At 34.2% G+C, this 21,676-nt stretch overlaps 1 protein-coding gene across 2 annotated transcripts in view; it reads left to right on the top strand.

Moving 5' to 3' along the window:
- The window catches only part of LOC145246611 (uncharacterized), an 87,892-nt gene that overhangs the window by 55,136 nt on the left and 11,080 nt on the right, over window positions 1–21,676 (top strand). For both annotated transcript variants that reach the window (XM_080108277.1, XM_080108278.1), the window contains 3 exons: window positions 1,931–3,405; window positions 9,514–10,258; window positions 15,156–15,840. In XM_080108277.1, coding sequence (XP_079964403.1) covers window positions 2,902–3,405; window positions 9,514–10,258; window positions 15,156–15,840 — 1,934 coding nt within the window. In that variant the 5' untranslated portion in view covers window positions 1,931–2,901. The remainder of the gene's footprint in view (window positions 1–1,930; window positions 3,406–9,513; window positions 10,259–15,155; window positions 15,841–21,676) is intronic.

Genomic DNA, 21,676 nt, shown 5'->3' with positions numbered 1-21,676 from the left:
GATGCTCGTCTGAGATCCAATCCCTCGTTCTCCCCTCGTCAATCTTTCACGAGAAACACCCGTCTGGCTGAAACTACTGTCAATAATTTTCCCCACTCTTTATCTGTGCCTAAATCCAAACATAGATTCCATGAGCAAAGCTTCTTTCTTAGAACTGCACGCCAGTGGAACTCTCTGACACTTGCCTGTTTCCCACCTGACTACAACTTGGATGTCTTCAAGTCCAACATAAACAAACTCCTGACAAACTGCCCCCTTAAGTAAGACACTCTATCAAAACCCCCAATACTAATGATTACTACAATACTATCTTATTGATTACTGTACAGGCAATAACCCTTATACCTGAGTGGCCTTCGGGCCTTGATAAGTGGTGACCCCCATGAAAAAAAGAACAAAAAAAGTTAATTTCTTAAAGCTGTCCAACACATGCCAGCATTTAAAATGGTAAACTAAATATGCTGATAGCAATATGCCTTGTTTAGTGTTAAAAAATTCTCATATAATTTCTCTTTATGCAACGCATGTCTTTAACCCTCACTGGTCAGATTTAATTTCTATACATCATTAGATTCTTCTTTTCATTGACAGTTGTAATTCTGTGCCGATTAATAATGGCAGGAGTCCTCTGAACTTAGTTCATCCACTCATTCTTTTAGCGATACTAGCATCTACTCCTTCCTGTATCACCCAGCTAATAAAACTTGTGAACAATAACATCAATAACTTTGTCATTTTAATATAGTAGAACCCCGGGGTACGATGTCTCTAGGATACGTTATTTGTTTTTTAAGGTTACGATGTGGAATACAATGTTTTTCCGGCCCCTGGTTATAGTATTTGCCCGCCTTATGGTGTTTATCATGTTATTTGATTATATACATGTGTATTATATACTGTACTGTAATTTGTTATTAATTTTGAATGCCGTATTCCGGGGTTCTACTGTATACATTTGAAGTCTTTATACACATTTCTGTCATATCCACCCACATTGTTTGTCCTCAACAAAAGAGTAAATGATTTTTTCATAAGATTAATCAAACCATAAAATGTTTCCAATACATTGATTAATTGATTGAACGCCAACATTCATTGACTTCTCTTTTTTACCTTTTTCTTTTTTTTTACATGATACCATACTAATGCAAAATGCGGACCATGCTTTTTCTTTTTTAAATAGTTTTCGTGGGTTGTTAAGATACAGATCACTTTTTCAAATGTGTCGTTTTAAGCAAAAATATTGTGTACTTAATTGTCGTGTCGAAAATAGTAATATATAAAAAAATTATGAAAAGTCGAGCAGAAAGTCATTTATAGTAAAAAGTAATTTTTACAGAAAATTGGGTAAAATCGCATTTTTCTCAGACGTTATGAAGTAGACAGTGAGAGGCTACACACAGGGGACATAACTTTGAAACAATATTTTAGATTACTTATTCATGGCTGCAATATTTGTTGTCTATAGTGATAGACTTTTTTTCTTTTTTTTTTTTACTAAAAACACAATAGCAGTTATTCTACTCATACTTTAGTAATTTTTGAATATATTACTGTTTCCGACATGACAATTATGTAATATTGTTTTTGCATAAAACGGTATATTTAAAAAATCGATTTGTCGACTATATCTTAACAAGCACCGAATCTTCAAGTTAAATTCAATTTTTGCAGTATCTTTTGCTTTATTAAATATAAATAACGTTTCATATGTATAAAATGTTTCCGATAGTTGGATGAAGGGGGTAAATAAAAGGCGAATAAATTTAAAAGAAATAGAGGGAGAGTCTGTTATAACCTCACGAGAGAGTTCAATAAACGTTTGGAAATTCCAAAATGGTTTTCATAAATGTTTAATAATATAAGAAATACTGACCAACGGGTCATGTTATATGGATGAAATTTTTATGTCTTCTTTATATCTTTTCAGCCCCTGGTGTAGGAAATGCTATGAAGATGCAGTCCTGGTGGGGTAACTCCGCAAGAGATGTTGCTTCTGTGCACAACGTTCATCTCTTCACCCTTATACTCTTGACGCACCCCAACAAGCCGTTACCGCACCAATGCAACTTGGTGCTCCCAAGCAGAGTGGCACTACCACTGACTCTGCAACAGACACGTTGTGTCAAACATAATGTCCAGTACGCTATGCTTCAGCTGGCCTGAGCCCAACTACTTGACTTTAATTCTTTATTAAGCACAACTCTTGCGTTTTAAACGCCTAAAAGTTTGAATTAAAAAAAAAAAAAAAAAAAAAAACCTTTCGGGTTTCTCTTGTGTGCCTTTTTTTCTTTACATTTTTTGTTATAATTTTATTTCAAAATTTATAAGCCATCCTTTTTATTTTATATAATTTTATTTAAAAATTTATAATAAGCCATCCTTTTTATTATATATATAATTTTATTTCAAGATTTTTAATAGGCCATTTTTTTTTATATAATTTATTTTAAAATTTTTAGTTGGCCATTTTTTTTTTATATAATTTATTTAAAAATTTTTAGTTGGCCATTTTTTTAGGATTTATTTCCAAATTTTTAATAGGCCATTTTATATAATTTTATTTCCAAATTTTTAATAGACCATTTTTTTTTTAAATATAATTTCAAACTTTAAATAAGCCATCCTTTTATAATTAAACAAATATTTTATCATAAATTTCCAAGTTTTAAAGTTTCATATATTTGCATTTTAATGCATCATTTAAAAACAAAATTTTATCAATTATTATTTTTAGAAATTTTTCCACTTAAAAATAAAGAAATAGAAATATCTTTTTAAAAGCTAAAGAAATAAATTCAGATTGGATATTTTAGAGAGGGAGAAGAAAGGGCAGACTTTTTTCTTTTAATTTTTTTTTTTTTTTTTTTTTCCTTTTGTATATATATATGATCTCACGTCATGGAAACCATGAAAAAGTCCTATTCTAAAAATAATGAGGACAACACAAACGGCAACACCACGACTACTACTACTACCAATAATAATAATAGCAATAAAAATGCTACAAAAGGTTCTGATCTAGCCGTTTCAACAATGGGACTTAACCCGGATAGAGGTCAACGGTCAGTTTTTCATGTCAAGGTGGATCATAATTTTTATTCGGAGGAAGAAAAGAAACACAAGGAAAACTTACGTATGTATAAAGAAATGCAGAAGAGATTTGATGAGGCTGGCTCTCGTCTGGCGGACGCGTTTGCCAATTCACTCAAGGATACAGTACACGATGGATTTGCTCAGAAATGTAAAGCAGTGCTTGGTAGTGTGTTTGGTAGCAGCGCCGGTGGTGGTGGTGGTAATAGTTTCATTATGGCACAAATCGGTGAACTGGAAAAGTTGCTCTCTGATCTACTTAACAAAATGGATGCCAAAGAGCAAGAAGCCAAACAGATGTCTTATAACCAGGTAAGACAATGTGACCCGCCTGAAGTTTATCTTTTAGATGCTCCTTTGTGAAAATCGAAATATTGAATTTCAAGTAAAAACCAATGGTGTATCTACTTGATTGTCATGTCGCAGTAATGAATATATCCAAAAATTACGAAAAACAATAAATGCAAACGTTTTTTAAGGCAATTAGTGAAAATTGAGTTTTGCTAAATTGGCCTAGGAGTTTTTCCAGATTTTCAGAAAATAATTACCTTCCCTGTTATGATTCCCATTCTTCTGTTTATTTGTTTTAGCCGAACTCAATTTCCGCTAATTTTCTTTGGAAACTATTTTCATAATTAATTTTCTACCTTAACGTTTTTCATAATTTTTGCATATGTTCATTATTGCGACATGGAAGTTAAGTAGATACCATTGGTTTTTACTTGAAATTCAATATTTCGAATTTCGCCCTAATAATAAAGAAGCACCATTTTTTTTTTTTTTTTTTTTTTTTGCTTTTTACGCGATGGGCCAGTTTTTTACTGTCTGGAAATTCTATCAGATCTAATCCATTTATTTTCTAATTTATTTGTGTTTGAGCAAAGTTGCCTCCCTTGAAAAGAAATAAGCGAGATGTTTTTTTTCCTTTGTTATAACAAATGTCTTTTTTATTATATAGTTAAATGCATTTAAAAATAGATAGGGAGTATTTTTATTTAATTTTATTTTTATTTTTTTCACTCCAAAAAAGCATTTTGCCACTTGGGCATAAGAGGCTACTATTTGGGATTATGTTTACTGGGTACTACGTAAGCTGAGCAAAATGTTGGTTTACATTGCATTGAAACTTGTGCATGTCAGTCCAGCCAAGGAAGCAAGAAACAGGAAGGGAATTCCAAAGTCTAAGAAAAAAAGCTATTAGAGTAGGTTTTCCAGCATCTAGGAACCTCTACAGTGAAAGGGTGTATTGAACCTCAGCTGTTGACATACCGACCCACTTACCTCCACTTCTACACTAGTCGGCTATTTGTTAGTAGGCCCCTTCTCTTTTGGCATCAACACTGTACATGTTAAATAACTTTTGCTTACGTCATCCAATTTTCTCTCTGAGGTCAATAGCTGACAGTTCTCAGCCGACTGCTTTCTCAAACAATATTATTTTTTCCTCTTATGAGACTGTTTTTCTTGCAGACTAAAAACACCCTGTATAATCTTTCTCTAAAGACTGAAGTAACTTTTTTCTTTCTTTTTTCTTTTTCTTTCTTTTTTCTTTTTCTTTCTTTCTTTTTTCTTTCTTTTTTCTTTTTCTTTCTTCCTTTTTTCTTTTTCTTTCTTCCTTTTTTCTTTTTCTTTCTTCCTTTTTTCTTTTTCTTTCTTTTTTCTTTTCTTTCTTTCTTTTTTCTTTTTCTTTCTTTCTTTTTTCTTTTTCTTTCTTTCTTTTTTCTTTTTCTTTCTTTTTTCTTTTTTTCTTTTTTCTTTTTCTTTCTTTTTTCTTTTTCTTTCTTTTTTCTTTTTCTTTCTTTTTTCTTTTTTCTCTTTCTTTCTTTTTTCTCTTTCTTTCTTTTTTCTCTTTCTTTCTTTTTTCTCTTTCTTTCTTTTTTCTCTTTCTTTCTTTTTTCTCTTTCTTTTTTCTCTTTCTTTCTTTTCTTTTTCTTTCTTTTCTTTTCCTTTCTTTTTTTCTTTTTCTTTCTTTTTTCTCTTTCTTTCTTTTTCTTTCTTTTTTTCTTTTTCTTTCTTTTTTTCTTTTTCTTTCTTTTTTTCTTTTTCTTTCTTTTTCTTTTTCTTTCTTTTCTTTTTTCTTTTTCTTTCTTTTCTTTTTTCTTTTTTTCTTGTTCTTTCTTTTTTTCTTTTTTCTTTCTTTTTCTTTTTTCTTTCTTTTTCTTTTTTCTTTCTTTTTCTTTTTTTCTTTTTTCTTTTTTTCTTTCTTTTTCTTTTTTCTTTTTTTCTTTCTTTTTCTTTTTTCTTTTTTTCTTTCTTTTTCTTTTTTCTTTTTTTCTTTCTTTTTCTTTTTTCTTTTTTAATCCCTATTTACTGTCCTTCCCCATGATGACAGACATAAGATTTTTTTTAATGTTAGGAAAATCCCGCTTTTCCAAGAGGATTATTCTACCTTATATTGACATACATATATATCATGATGCACCCTCCCAGTGCTATTGGTATTTATGTCTCTCATAGGACCAACAATTTGCAAATAGTTGGATGCAATGTTGTATGGTATGGCATCCAATTCCTTCCTTTTTTGCGTTTCGCTGAGTTTTTGTACTCTTTCATATTCAAAACCTATCAGAGCATTATAACATTAATCGCCACAATTTTTCTATCAGAAGCAGTTTGCCTAAATGTGGACAGTGGAATATGTGTTGCTGTAAGATATTGCTCTTAAGTTTATCCTTATATCCCGATAAGGGACGACCAACACGTCTTATATGTGAGTTTAAAGAAAAAACACAGCACCAACTAAGCCCCAATCATTAATTTTTCAACCCTCTCAAGTGTTTTCAAATGAGGAGAGTTCGTCAGGTTAGTGTCTAACTTGGAAAAATTTTAATTGATAAGTTTTCTAAGTCAATTGCTAACATGACAAACTTTGCTCATTTGAAAAAGCCCAAGAGGGTTGAAATAAATTTATAATATTAGGCTAAATGTGTTTTTCTTTTAACTCTTATGTATACTGTACTACGCATTGAGCTCTCACACTTAAGATTTCCTACACAAGTTACTTTATCCTTTATGGATTAATATATATATATAAGTGAAAGTGTCTGTGTGTCTACATTTCCCTATGCAATAACTCTGTCAATTTTAAGTCTACAGACTCTAAATTTGATAGACAGGGTACTGAGATTTGGGAAAATCAATGTGATCGGTTTTCGGCCAGAAATTTTGCGATTAAGGGGTCAAAGTTCAACGATTTGACCTTTGAGAACTCTACCAAACTCCTCTGACAATTTTGGGTCTAATCACTTGAAATTTTAGATATACATTCCTTGGACATGGATCTAACTTAATAACTGGATTTGAGCCCAAATCAATAAATGTTAAGGGGTCATAATAGGGGTCAAAGTTTAAAAAATTGACCACTTTTTTTTTTTTTTTTTTTGCTTAACATACACCTCCAAATACCCGGGCAACGCCAGGCACCCATGCTAGTATTATCTATAAAAGTGAACATGTCTGTGTACATTTCCCTATGCAATAACTCTGTCAATTTTTAATCTACAGACTCGAAATTTGATATACAGGATATTGAGATTTGGGAAAATCGATGTGATCAATTTTCGGCCGGAAATTTGGCTGTTAAGAGGTCAACGTTCATCAATTTGACCTTTGAGAACTCTACCAAACTCCTCCGACAATTTTGGGTCTAAACACTTGAAATTTTAGATATAGGTTCCTTGGACATGGATCTAACTTAATAACTGGATTTGAGCCCAAAACAATAAATGTTAAGGGGTCAAAGCTAAAAAAGTTTACCTTTTTTTCTTTTTTTTTTTTTGCTCATTATATATATATATATATATATATATATATGTATATATATATATATTCGTGAGGGATGGGGGGAGTGCCCAGCTTTGCCCAGGCATAAAATATGCTTAAATATGATATTTTAATTTGTCCAGATTTTGTCTATAATATAGTCATGATTTCAAATGTAAAAAAAAAAAAAATTAAAGTATTTGGTTGCCATCAGCTAGAAATGAAACCGAAACTGTAACATTCAAAGCTGGTGGCGTTATCACTGTACCAACATGACACGCATATTAACTGATTAAAAATAAATTAAGATGAATGTACAAAATGTATAACGATTTTTTTCAATTTTGGCCCATTTTTTACCCCCTTAAACACTATTTTAACCAGCTAAAGACCAATAAAAGAATGGTCCGTAAAAAGTCCAATCATTTGAGGCCCTTAGCACCACTCTGCGACTATTAGTTTTGGAGGAAATAGTTTGAAAATATGGAAATAGGCAGATATATAGCCTTTTATATATTAGATATAGAATTGTATGATTTATATTTAAATTTTTTCCAGTAAAAATATAGAATTTTATAAAAAAATTTATTATTTGAAGGAATATATGAAATTTAAAGTTATTTCCGTAATCCATTGAAAATCCATGGATTCAGGAAAGAACTTTAAATTTTGTGTATTCCTTGCTTCAACTAATAAATTTTTGCTTAAAAATTCTATATTTTTATTGCAAACAATTTAAATATAAGGGGAGAACTCTGAAACGCTTTATTTAGAAACCCATTCTTAGCATGGGGATAAGGTGTTTTGTAACTATTCTGTACTTTCGCCTAAGAATTTAATAAAAAGATTATAATTATTGTACTAACGTTATTATTTAGAAATCTATTCTTAACATGGGGAGAGGAGGGTGTTTTGTAACTATTCTGTACTTTCACCTCACACTGTAATAAAAAAAAAAGGATATCGTAAAACTTGGATTTAACTTGAAAATATTACAGAAATTACGCTGTAATTTTGTTTTATTTCGTTAAAAATTGTTTTTTATTTAATTTTAATTCAAACAGCTGCACTGGACACCACTTGATTTATTTAAATAAGTTAAAACACACAAACCACTTATCCAGTTAAGAATAACTTATCTCGCCTACGATAAAATTTATTGGGATTGTTTTACAATCAATCCACAAAAGTAGTCAAAAAACCAAATATATAACAAATAAATATTACCAAAGGCAAGATAAGTTACTCTTCTACCTACTGCGGGTCCTGGATATGACCTTAAACTATATCCAGTGGTGAGGCCCCAGCTTGCGGGCTTTGGGGAGTGTGCTGACCCGGAGTGGTAGTACCTGTTAGGGTCCCAACTATGGGTTAAATAGAAACTGATTTGAAAACAACAAATATATTCTATTAAAAAAATTTTCTTCAAAATCTTTGGATTCGGCATTAAATAACCCGAAAAGGGTTGATATGCCATAAAACAAAAACAACCAACCAATCTACCTACTGCGATAAATTTTTGCTGTTGTAAATGTTTTTGTTACAAAACACAAGTCGTGTCAAGCGTTACACGAGAACAAGAAAAAAATGGCTGCAATGTCTCTTGAAATCTTAAGTTTCGACAATGATTTAAAAATAAAAAATTATACAAAATAGTGGTAGAAACCGACCCAATAATTGTCATATGACTTGGGATGTTTGTAGTTAAGTTAAAACTGAGGTTTATTTGTTCGATTACAGTATTTTGGCATCCGTTGAACGCGTATGTAATAAAAAGGAATTTACTGTTTGAAACGCTCAATAACAATTTAAGATTTAACGGTAAGAAAGACCAGATGTGTGTGAAATTGTTTTAAGTTATGCTAGGGATTACCACCACCACCACCACCACCACAGTATATAAAAGGAAGAAAAGAACAAACTGTCCAGTTTCTTAAAGATGAATATTCAAATTAAAAAAATTTCAATTTTATTTTTAATAAATAGTAATATTTATTAAAAACAATTTCACACTGATATGGTCTTTCTAACTGTTAAATCTAATATATAAAAGGCTTTATATCTGCTTGTCTGTCTCCATATTTTCAAACTCTATCTCTCCTGAAACTAAAAGTCACAAGGCGGTGCCAGAGGCCTCAAACAATTGGATTTTTTATGGATTGTTCTTTTATGGGTCATTAGCTTAAATAAGGTTAAAATAGTTTTTAAGGGGTCAAAATTGAAAAAAAATCATATATTTTGTCCATTCATCTTAGTTTATTTTTAACTTTTAATCAGTTTGTGTGCATGTTAGATTGGTACAATGGTAACGTCTACAGCTTTGAATATTACAGTTTTGCTTTCGATGGCACCCAAATACTTTTTTTTTTACTTCTGAAATCATGACTGTATAATAATATATACAAAATCTGGACAAATTAAAATATTATATTTAAGCGTATTTTACAACAGGGCAACCCCCCCCCCTAGTCTTAACGATAAATACTTTTTGAAGCATCTACCTCATAATTCGGGTCATCAAAGGTTAAAAATAAAAATTCTGCACGTGTCTGATCTTTTAACGTTCATGTTTTGAATTTCATTTAGTTTTTTTTTTTTTTTTTTTTTTAAACCCCCCTCCAATTAATTTTGAACTTTTTAAAAATTTTACATTTTCAGGTGATGCTAAAATGTTTCCTCCTATTTATCAAAATTCAGCAAGATTACCACAAGCAATGTACAGAATCAATATCGTCGTTTATTCGAAGTATCAACCAAAAGTCGAGTACGGATCTTTTGTCCTTGCTGGCCAATCTTAACTTGACCAGTGGTGAACTGTCGCATGCTCACACAGAACTGACCGCTTTACAAACTGCTGGCATCAACAGCAATAATAATAACAATGTTAATACTAATGGAAATAATGAGACTAAAACAGATTTGGCATCAGCAGAAGCCGAACTAGCAAAATCTGTGTCCAACAATGATAATCTACTGCCAGGGGCAACATGTTTAAATAATCAAGTCCAAAACAGACTCCCAGCGATGCACTCAACATCGCCTTCTCCCTCCCCGTCATCATCTTCTTCATCATCGTCTTCCGTATTTTCGTCTTCTATCGACCCTTCATTCTCTCTGTTCACAAAGCTGAACGCTCTGTATGTACCCATTAGCCAGACTGCAGGTCAGTCTACAATAGACACTGACAACGTTCCATCCACAACTGATGCCGATGCTGCCGCTCCTTCTTCGTCATCGTCTTCTTCTTCATCTGTTGCTGCTGCCTCAACAGTCCTGACTAATAATAATCCAGACTCTCAAGCTCCTTCACCCTGGACGAAGTCGGGAGTACAACCATTAGTTGGGGCGATTGGTAAAAATGAGAAAGGTTTGTCTGCATCCATGAAGGGTGCAGCAGGCAAAGGTAAGATATGCATTTTTTTTTTTTTTTTAGTAAATGATGTATTGTTGGTCTTCAGTTACCTGTCATGTCTGCCAATGATGCTTGTTTTGTTTAATCCTCTTATTCCCCTCATATCTTTCAATTGCGGGCATGTCCTTATCGCTAAGATTATCATGGATGGCTCTTATCTCGATAAGAAACCAACTCTAAAACTTCTCGGATTAGGTTTAGTGACAGGGGTAAACTATTTACTAATGATACCAATTATAACAAAAAAACGTTTTTTGTCCAACACAAAAAATAAAACATCAATAGTTAAATATGATTTCACTGGAAAAATCAGCACTTAAAGATCCCTAAGTGCACCATGTTATCTCTGCATAAATGAAAAGCTTGAAATGATAAGGTTTAGTGATAGACGTAGACTACTTAATAAAGAACATGAAACTTTGATGAATTGTAGATCTAGTAAGTCACACTTTCTTAGTAACCTACGTATGATTACTTAAATATATAGTATGCTTACTTAAATGATAATATCAGCTAATCTAGAAGTTAACTTGGCTTCAGTTGTAGATTGGGGTATGAAATGGATTGTGTCAATTTAATCCTATTAAGATTCAGCTGATATCTTTCAATTGTAAGCGTGTCACTTTTTTTCCTGAGATTTTTCATGGATGGTTCTCCTCTTGATGAGAAATAGACCTTAAAACTTGTTGGTCTTTCTTTCTCATCAAATCTTTCTTGGAGTTTATATATTAGATTCATTGCTTTTTCTGCTTCTTGTAAATTAGTTCTCTCTGTCGTGCTTAACACTTTCACACACCTGAGGCTAGTCTTTATCTCTACAAATCTATCGGACCATGTATGGAGTACTATTGTCATATTTGGAATGGTGAATCGCTGTCCCATTTGAGGGTTCTTTTATCTCCATTCTTTCTTCTCTGCAACCTCTCTGACAGATATGATATTGTTAGTCTCAGTCTTTTTTATAAATACTATTGTGGCATGTGTTTTGTAGAATTGTCTGGTCTGTTCCCTGCTTCCCCTGTTCCAGCTTGTTTGACTCGTTGGTCTAGTAGTCTTCATCAGTTCAGTGTTTTGATACCTCATTGTAATACAGCTTCCTATTCCAGTAGCTTCTTTCCATGAAATGCAAACTTCTAGAACTTTTCTTGATGACTGTTTTCCTCCTACCTATAGCCTTGATTATTTTAAAACTAAGATCAATAAACATTTCTTGTCTTTGCGATAATCATCTTTCATTCTTGTTAGCTCCTTACATCAAATGGCTTCATGCCTTGTTTGGAATGATTTTCATAAACAAATATTTGATTAATAAAAAAATCTGAGGTTGTTGAAGTTTGTTTGCATGTGAAAGATATAGACCCTCATGGATAAACTTATGTTTTGTAGAAAATTTACAACATGCACTAAGACAAAACCTAGAGGATAAAAATTACTACCGGAACAGTAGTGGAAACTCGCTATGAAGCAAGCGAACAACAGAAGATGTTGTATTTGAGAGAAACAGCTTACCTTATAGGCTTGTATATACTGATGTGTGTTAGCTGTTTTCTTTTTTGATAAAGTCAATGTCAAGGGAGAGATAAAGCGCCTTCATAGGGCTTTCCTCGTCTGAGTTTTATAGGATGGTGCTTTTGGGGGGGGGGTATTTCATAGCATGTCTTTTAAAACTTTATATAGTCATGTTTGGGGGTGGGTATTTCGTCTTATAGATAATATTAGGTCATCAGGAGAGAATACGCACCGTTTCGGGGCCTTCCTTTCTACGGCTTGTTCGCGTATCGGCCCCCCTCACTGATGTGAGGCCCAATTATCTGCTCAATACAGTTAAAGGAAAAGACGTTTGATAATTAAACGGCTCTTGTTACGAGCAACGGCTTTGCGCATGTCGTTCAATGTTCAAAGGCTACGTCTGACATATTGTTGGGACGTGCACATATCGAAGAAAATAATGATAATATTAACAATAATAAACAATAATAACAACAATATATTATATAACTGAAGGTATATATATACATAACATTAATAAAAAATATATATATGTATACATGAGCACATAAAAAAAAATACCTACTCACAGTAATAACTACACTGTAGACCCTTGCGAACATATCATGCGGTGTTCCTTTTCGCCTAGATTGTAACGTCAGCTCTCTCTCTTTTTTCTCCACGTATTAATGTTTCTACTCGGCTGTTATAAGTTATTGTAAATCCAGTCTAGGTGAGTATTTTCCTTGTTACGGCTTTTTTGCATTAGCCACATTCGTTGATGCGAGGCTTAGATATCTGAATTGCATCTGAATTAACTGTTCAATGCAGTAAAAATGTATAAAAATTTGTGCGCATGACGTTTAAATTTAAAGGCTGCGTCTATATCAAGTCCGTTAAGTTAAGACGCGCTCATATCGAAAGAATAGAAAAACAAAACAAAAACAAAAAAAAGGGAAAGAAAATAAAAAAGGAGAAAAGAAAGAAAATAAATAATTTTAAAAAATTGTTAAACAAAATAAAAAATTAAAATCATTAAATAAATAAATCAGCACTGGACACATATTACCACTCGGTATTTCTTTTAACCCATAGCCAGATTGCACATTGTTCAGTAATTTCTGTTAGATTTTTACATGCTGCGCTTCTTTTTTGGCCTTTAATTCCAGGCTGTCCTAAAAGTTGATATAAAGAGCCTGAAATGAAACCTCTTGCTCCAATTTCAACAGCTCGAAGAATTGTAACGTAACCTTCACGGGTCAACTCTCTTTTTAGGTCTTCATATTTCTCCATCTTGTATTGGTGTTGCTTCTCTACCCGGCTCTACTCTACTATAAACCAAGAAATTAATAATTAGTAGACAGGTTGAGACTAGTTAAAATAAAGTTTATTAGCAATTTTTTCTGGGTGTGGTTATCTCAAAGAAAAATAACTAAAGAAACTAAACTGAAACTGTAAAAGAACATCGAGAATTAAATCATAATTGAGTGATCCTGCAGTCCATCATGGATAATGTTTTGGAAAGGGTACGAATTTGTGAAGCTGAAAATAGGAACTATTTAAAAGATGTTACTTTCTTATATAAATAAAACTGTAGATGTATATGTGTGTGAAAATATTTAACTGATAAACTCTTAAACTATTGGTCACATAACACTGAAATTAACAGGAAATAGTAATCATACACCAAAAATGGTTTATAACGAGTAAAATCTTTATTTGGATGGATGAATAACGTGTACAGAAATGTTCATTTTAATTTGCCAACATAGTTCTATTACTTTTGTGCATGCACAAATTCATTCATAGCTTGAGCTGGTTTAATTTTAAACGCAGCTGGAGTGCTAAATGTATTGGTTTCGATTCTAGCTGATAATCATTTTTTTTTTTTTTTTTTAAATCAGTATGATATATTAGGTACAATATAATATTCAATAGAGAATTAGCTCTGTTATTATTAAATATGAAATCTGCATAAATTCAAATATATGTAAGCATATATTATGACTGGGCAAGCTGAGTGCCTCTCGCTAGTCATAAATAAATTCTTTTTCATTTTTGTTTTTTATGTTTGTTTCTTTTGTTGGTCCCCCCGACAAAGGAGGGATTAAACTTAGTAATTCACTCGTGTTCATTTGTTCGCACTTTTTTCACCTTTTTCGGGGGAAGCCGGTTAAACCCAAATTCACTTGAGCACACACACACACACACACTTTTCTCAATAACCACGTCTTGGATTTTTAAAAAACTTTTGCACAAACATTAGTCATGGTGAAAGTAAATTTTTTACTCGTGGAGTAGGACCTTGCATGCTCAACAATTTTTTATTTATTTATTTAATTTTTTCAAACAAATTACCATTATCTTTCTTATATATGAAAATTCTGTTAAATTGCTGTCAAAAATAAACCTATTCAAGTTAAAAATTCCTCAGTTATTTCTTGGCCACTCTGTATAAAGTTGGCTATGTGTATGTATTTATATATTTCTATGTACAGAGCTCATAATGTAATTAACCAGTCATTATGAATTTGTGAATACACCTGCTAGGCATAAGGGTAGATAATGTGGGTTATATTTAGTTTAATTTTGTTTTATGCAGAGGAAGTAAAAAGGGAAACCCTTTGTGAAAATTCAGATATCTCTGGTTATTTTTTTAATGAAATTTTCACAATAGGCATTAATTAATACGCCTCGAATTTAAGTTTCTTTGAAGTACTTTAGGTGTTTAAGGATAAAAATATGGATATAACCTGCATTTGAAATTAAAATATTTCAGATTTGCATTACATTTGATCCCAATTAGTAGGTTGTAGTGCCATGTCGCACATGAAAAGTGACCTTGCACTCATCTCCAGTGGACATTCCTAAGACCACATTTCTGTGGATGAGGAATCAGCTGATGGTCTATTTGTGTTGCATGATGGTGGCTATGCACATCCACTTTTCCTAGCACCCCTCAACTTAAACTGAAACTATAAAATGATAGCTCAATCCAAAATAATCAAACTAGACAGTTTAACGCCCTACACAGTGTGGCCCTGCAAATTATGTCCTAGACCCCCCCCCCCCACATCAAAGTGGCAATGTGCCTTGTTTGGGGTGAAAATGCAATAAATAAATAAATAAAAAAATTTTAATTAGTAGATGCCAATTAGGCATAGTTTCCTGAATTTCAATTTCTTCTTAAGACTCCTTAAGGTTAAGCCTCAAAATTTAGACATTTTCCATAATCCAAATGTAATGAAATTGGAGTAAGGATTCTTGGCATTTCAGTCCTTATAAAAGAACACAAGTCATGCCAAACTGTCTGGAAAATTTTGCTTGTTTTGGGACGGGTATTCTTATTTAATATATGGTCTTGATATTATTTTTTATTTTAACTTTTTTTTACTTGTAGCCAATGGTCAGTTAGCTTCTGAAGAAGAACTGGATAGTGTGATCAACCTTTTATCTGGAGGAATGGTATTGTCCCAGCCTCCTCCAGCACCACCGCCGCAGCCACCACCAACTGTCCATATGCCCAACCAATTACAGCCGTCTCCTTTGCTGCATGCGCCCTCAGCTGGGAGAGGTGCAATGTATGGCAATTTGCTGATGTCACCTGATGCTGAAGACCAGCATAAGATGTACCGGGCAAATGCTCATCGACGCTCTGAGGGCTCTCTTGATTTGTCTGGCCTAACAACCCTTGGTAGTGGAAGTGGAGCTGGTAACGGGGCCAGTTCAAATGGCAGGGGAGGTGGCCGTAACACATGGCCCCATCCGAACCATCATCATCGGTCAAGCCTGCCTGCAGGTCCGCTTGGTTCGCACTCTTTACTTAACTATGACTCACAACCACAAGCACCACCGGACGATTATTCTAGAATGCTTGACTCTACAGGGTCTTTGGATCAACCTGGATCACTCGGTGATGTATATCTCCCTTCAGCTTGTCAACCACACGACTTACAGTCTGGACTCTATTCGTTGTCGACTTGTGCTGGGAGTAGTAATTTTATGTCCAATTCCCACTGGACGTTTCCTGATACCAAACTTAACCGAACTTGGCCTGTATCAAGCCTTAGCACAGGAGGAGGAGGGTGAGTATTATTTAAAAAAAAATGTTTTTGTGGTGTTTATTGAGAATTACACTTCGTTAAAAAAAACAAAAATACAGAAAAATCTTTGTACATATTGATCATGGAATGAAAATGTCATATTCCAAAACTCGCATAAATTGATCAAGTAGATTTTTTTTTTGTTTTTGTTTTTTTTTAAATAAGGAAATCAAATTTTATGAGGAAGCATGAAGGAGACCAGGAGTGGTCATTTTGTTTTAAATTTTGCCAAAATTTATGGTCAATAATTCAGTTTGATTACAGATATTGTTTTATAATTGAAACTTTTTAATCACTAAAAAATAAAATATTAATTACATTCATGGAAATTTTAACTGAGAAGACATTAAATTCTAAAAGCTTTCTGGATCTTGGAATTAAAGAAAATATTCTGACTATTATCATCTTAACTGTTACTGTTGGGACAGAATTTATCGGAATCAGAAAAAAGGTGCTGGCAATGGTCCTGTGGTCATAACTTGGATCAGTAAAGAGTGTTACATTTAAGAGTCTTGGTAAAAGACTTTCTTAGAGAGTCTTATTAAAAGTGATGCTGTTGTGTCTTAGAGAGAGATGTTGTAAGAGGGAGATTGTTCATTTTATGACGGTATTCATATATATTAAAAGTTCATTACTTAGATGTGTTGATAGAAACTCTTAGAGTGAGGAAACAGTGTTCAGACAGTCTTAGTGTTGATATGAGATGTGTAGTTCACATTGTCGATATGTGATGTCGAGACGTGTATGTAAGATGTGTATGTTAAAACATTTTGTAACACAGATATACAAGACATATAATAACAATTTTCACTTTACCTTTCGGTAGAATCACAACACAAAGACGACGTTTTATAAAAACACATGATGGGTTTATTTCTTCTCACGACCGGCCGTGGTTTTCTCATCAAGAATTCAAGGCTTCACATATTAAGTTTCAAAGTGACCGTCTCGCTCCTAGACGTTCGAATTCAAAACTGCAGACTATCGTCTGTCATTCTCAAACTCCCTCTCCGTCTCTCCCCCTGCTTCTGTCTTCTTAACTCTAAAGTTTTTCTATCTATCTCTAGAACTTTCTATTTTCCATGACGTTGTACACACATGTTCTGGACATGCGTGTCCAAAACTTTTTCCTTTGTTTACAAAAGGAATTTTAACCTATACTCAGTAACCTATATTTCCAATATGTTAAAAACATGTTTATTAAATTATCTTGTAGCTGCATTCTTTCAATTGAATTTTCATAACAAAATTGACAGTGCACATTCTTTTCTTGAAACTATTTTATCTCTAAGCTGTTTTACATTCCATTTTCTAATTCTCACACGTAATCTATTTCTAAACCTAAATTACGAGGTTCGAATTTCGTCTATTGCTATTTCATTTTCATTTTAACTAAATCTCTCTATTTTTATACTTATATGAAAAGGGGACAGCCCTTATCATGTAACAAGAGCATGAGTTGTGCAGTGGCACATCTCCAATCTCGCTCGATGAACATTGTGTCACTTGGATTTGTACACAACTGGCCAACTAGTAGATGGTCTGTAACAAAAAAACAAAAAAAACGGTTTTCATCAAACAGAAATGGAATCATGTAGTCTTTTCTAGGGCGACAATTTTATTGTTCCACCCGGTATATATATTAGTAATGGGACGATTACAATATTTTTCCCAATTCTGTACTAAATATCTGATTCTTTATAAATATCTAAATATTTAACTATAAAGTTGCTATTTTTCCTGGTTACCATAAAAACACCCGTAGAAAATTATATTGTACATGATATTAAAAGCCTACTTTTTTTCTATTTAAAAATTCTTTAAACCGACTTAGTATACTTAGTCATGGATATGCAAGCAACTTCATTAAGGTTAATTAATTTGCAAATTCCTTTGAAAAGTGAGCGTCCATTAATTCGTTATCTATTTTTTATGGTTTCTTAGATGATTGCTTTCATTTAACTATTACGCTTAATTCTTATTGTACATAATTGCATAGAATTTAGGATAAAAACGTTCTAGCACGTGGATATGTTATAAGTAACCTTGTGTGTGTGCGTGCACTCCCGTATTAATGTTATGCTGTCTGGATGTACATCATTTACAACCTAGATGGTCTTATTGTCTAAGAAGGATCTAATTATATTTAGTGTACATCCAGTTATACCGTACGATTTAATTTTCATTAGCAACCCTTCATGCCAGACTTTGTCAAAGGCCTGAGATATATCATTGGCTTTACGTGCCTTATCCAGTGCATGGTATATGCATTGAAAGATAATTGTTAAAATATTTGCAGTATGGATTTAGGCAATGACATTCACATTACCTAAATCCATACTGTTTGTCATAGAGAAGATTAGCTTTTGCGAGGTGGTGGACTAGTGCTTGATTAATTAAAGTCTCAAAGATTTTAGTGAAAAAAGGGAGGAGACAGTCCTTTCACCAGAATTCTTGTACATTGGTACCACAGATGCCATCTTCCAGCTATTAGGGAAGCGACATTTAAAAAGGCATTTAACTTGAAAAATACAGACGCTAGCTAAGCTAAGCATTTCTTAGTATAGCAGGTATGAGATCAGGCCCACACGCCTGATATTGCAGGCATGAGAAGAGGTGATTTTCACATCATCCAGTCTCATCACATAGGAAAATTTGGGAGGGAGTTGTTTGTTGGCTCTAAGGTGAAGTTGGAGGCGAATTGTCAGGCAAGCCAAATTTTGTGTATTATATATAATTTATTTATTTATCTTTGTTCTCTTATTGCAGTCTTACTAAAACTTGAAACTCCTTAACATTACCTATCATGTCTTATTACTCGTGTTTTAAACTTTTTTTGTTAAATACGTCTGGTATTATCCTAAACTATTAATTAAAAAAAACAAAAAAACTTCCACGGATTAATATGGGAGGGGAGACTATCGTCAAATTCTATTCTAAACTGGGAATGGGCAAAGGACCTGTACTAAGTAGATATAAGTCCCTCTTACCGTTTTTTTTTTTTTTTTTTTTTTTTTAATGAAGAGTAGATAATGCAGTGGATGTGTTATCGGCAGCTCCAGTAACTCTCGCTTCTCCTTTTTTGTCCCTCAGTCCTCATTTCTAATGAGTGATGTTTCTGACAAAGGGTGAAGAAAAAGCTGCTTCCCAGGTTGGTAGTACTTCGTGAACAGTAGTCTGAGATGTCGGAAATTTTCTGTCTCTATGTCTATCCTTGCGGCCATGTCACTAGTAAGGGTGCTGGAGGTAAACATTTTCATCTGGGCTGACATTAACCGCCTGATAGTCAGGGACCCGAACCTTGGAATAACCACTAAGGAGGCTGTCCTATCAGCAGGTGCAAAGTACTGGGGCTGCTGTATTGCCATTTGGTGAATGGATTCTGGACCATGCAGTAGTCTCTGGTGGGGCCTCTTGATGCCATACTAGTAGGTAATTGTTACGGCTATACCTTATGTGCTACAAAAAAAAAAAAAAAGATTTCCTGTCTTTCTTCTCTTACTTTCCCTCTCTGTTCTGCTCTAACCAAGTATGCTGACCTGTTCCACAAACCCCAAAATCCTCAACATGAAATATCTCAAAAAAGAAAACACGAATAAACCTAGAACCCCATCCTCCTACGTAGACCCCTACTACCATAACTCCTTCTCCAACATCAGGGGTCTACGTTCTAACCTTCCAGAGGTTGAAACCCAATTACAGGAGACCAAACCTGACATATTCTTTCTAAGCGAAACTGGAATAGGGCTGACCACCTCCCTAGATGAGTTCATAATTAAAGGATACTCTAACCTAACATCTACATCTGACCCCCAAGATCGTCATGGGCATGGAATATGTGCCTACATTAAAGATGGCTTCCCATGTGGCAGGGATATCTCCAGAGAAGACCCTAATCTACCTTATATGTACTTCCGGGTTGCACTTGCTTACACCACCGCATTTATATTTGCCCTCTATCGCCCCCACAATAGTGGAGTTACTGTCTTTAAGAGTATATCAGAAAAAATTGACCACATCCTGTCTGCTCATCCCTCGGCTAACATTCACATTTGCGGTGACTTCAATGTCCACAATATGGAATGGCTGACCCACTCAAATAAGACTGATGAGGAGGGGAGGTTCTGTCATGATTTTGCCATTGCCTATGACCTCACTCAGATTGTCCGCGAGCCCACTCGTGTGCCCGATAGTACCGGTCAGTTCACAAGCCTCCTAGACCTTTTTCTATCCACCTCCCCTGAGCTATGCTCATGTTCCGTTCTATCTCCTCTGCGATCCTCCGACCACTGCGTCGTATCAGTTAAGATAAAAATTAAATATAATAAATCTACAGACGTACCTCTCCACCGTACTGTATACCGATACTCTATGGCAGACTGGGATAGCTTCCGTACATTCATATCTGATCTCCCTCTCCATTCCATGTTTAAAAAGGATGTGTCCTCTATAGTATCAGATTTGACCGAATGGTTACTTGTAGGCATAGACCAATTCATACCATCCCAAAAATTCCAACAAAAACTTAACAGCCAGCCATGGTTCTCCCCCGAATGTGCTGCTGCTATCACACACAGAAATCACTTTTTCCATAGCTACAAATGTAATAGATGCACTGAAACTAAAGCTGCTTTCAGAACCGCCAGCAACCACTGTAAAAGAGTAATAAAAAATGCAAGAGAACTATATGCGCAATCCGTTAAGTCCAAAGTAGTGAGCAGTGGCTTGGTTCCCACCAGTTCTGGCAAATAGCAAATAGGATCTTGAACAGAAACGTGCGCTCTATCCCAACCATTATCAATGGACCAGAGGTCATCTCTACAGCATCCAACAAGGCCAAACTATTTGCCAAAAACTTTGCGGCAAATTCTACCCTGTGTGACGAAGGCCATCAAGTCCCCATATTCCCTCCTATAACAGACAACACACTATGCAACATGCAAATATCTGTGTGTGAGGTCGCCAAGCTAATCAAGAACCTTGACTCCAGTAAAGCAACTGGTCCCGACGGTATTCCAATTATAGTGTTAAAAAAATTACAACCAGAACTTGCCCCCATACTTTCCAAACTGTTTAAGCGTTGCCTTAAGAAGTGCTTTCCAACACCCTGGAAAACCTCATCAGTATGCCCTGTATTTAAGAATTCAGGTGATAAGTCATCCCCCTCTCAGTACAGACCAATAAGTCTCCTGTGTGTCATGAGTAAGTTGTTGGAATCCACAATAAATAGAGAAATAGTCAACCACCTCAGCAGAAATAACCTTCTTAGCGACACGCAATATGGTTTCCGCTCTGCTAGATCTACAAGAGATGTGCTAACGGTTATATCTTATAGGATTAGCAAATCTCTCGACAAAGGCTTCATTTCTAGGGCAATTGCTCTCGACATATCAAAGGCCTTTGATAAGGTTTGGCATAAAGGCCTACTACACAAGATTTCCAGCTACGGTATAACTGGAAATGTTTTCTCTATCATTGTCATTTCTCTCAGATAGGCTCATAAGAGTAGTTGTTGATGGAAAGAAATCCGAGGCCTACAGTATTAATGCTGGAGTCCCTCAGGGGTCCATACTGGGCCTAACTCTTTTCCTGATCTACATCAATGATCTCCCAAAACACATACTAAAATCTTTCGTTGACATCTATGTTGATGACACGATCATCTATGGCAACACATCAAAGGCCGTAAATGATGATGTTCTCTCTGATTCTCTCTCCTCTGATCTTGAGCATGTGGTACAGTGGAGAAAGAGGTGGCTGGTTACCTTTAATGCATCTAAGACCAAGCTCCTATCTCTACATCATCAACGCTCTGATC

Source organism: Euprymna scolopes, chromosome 24 (assembly GCF_053919585.1).
Source record: "Euprymna scolopes isolate OS-2025 chromosome 24, ASM5391958v1, whole genome shotgun sequence".
Lineage (NCBI taxonomy): Eukaryota > Metazoa > Mollusca > Cephalopoda > Sepiida > Sepiolidae > Euprymna > Euprymna scolopes.
The sequence above is the reverse complement of the archived record's forward strand: the minus strand, read 5'-3'. Positions and strand labels throughout refer to the sequence as shown.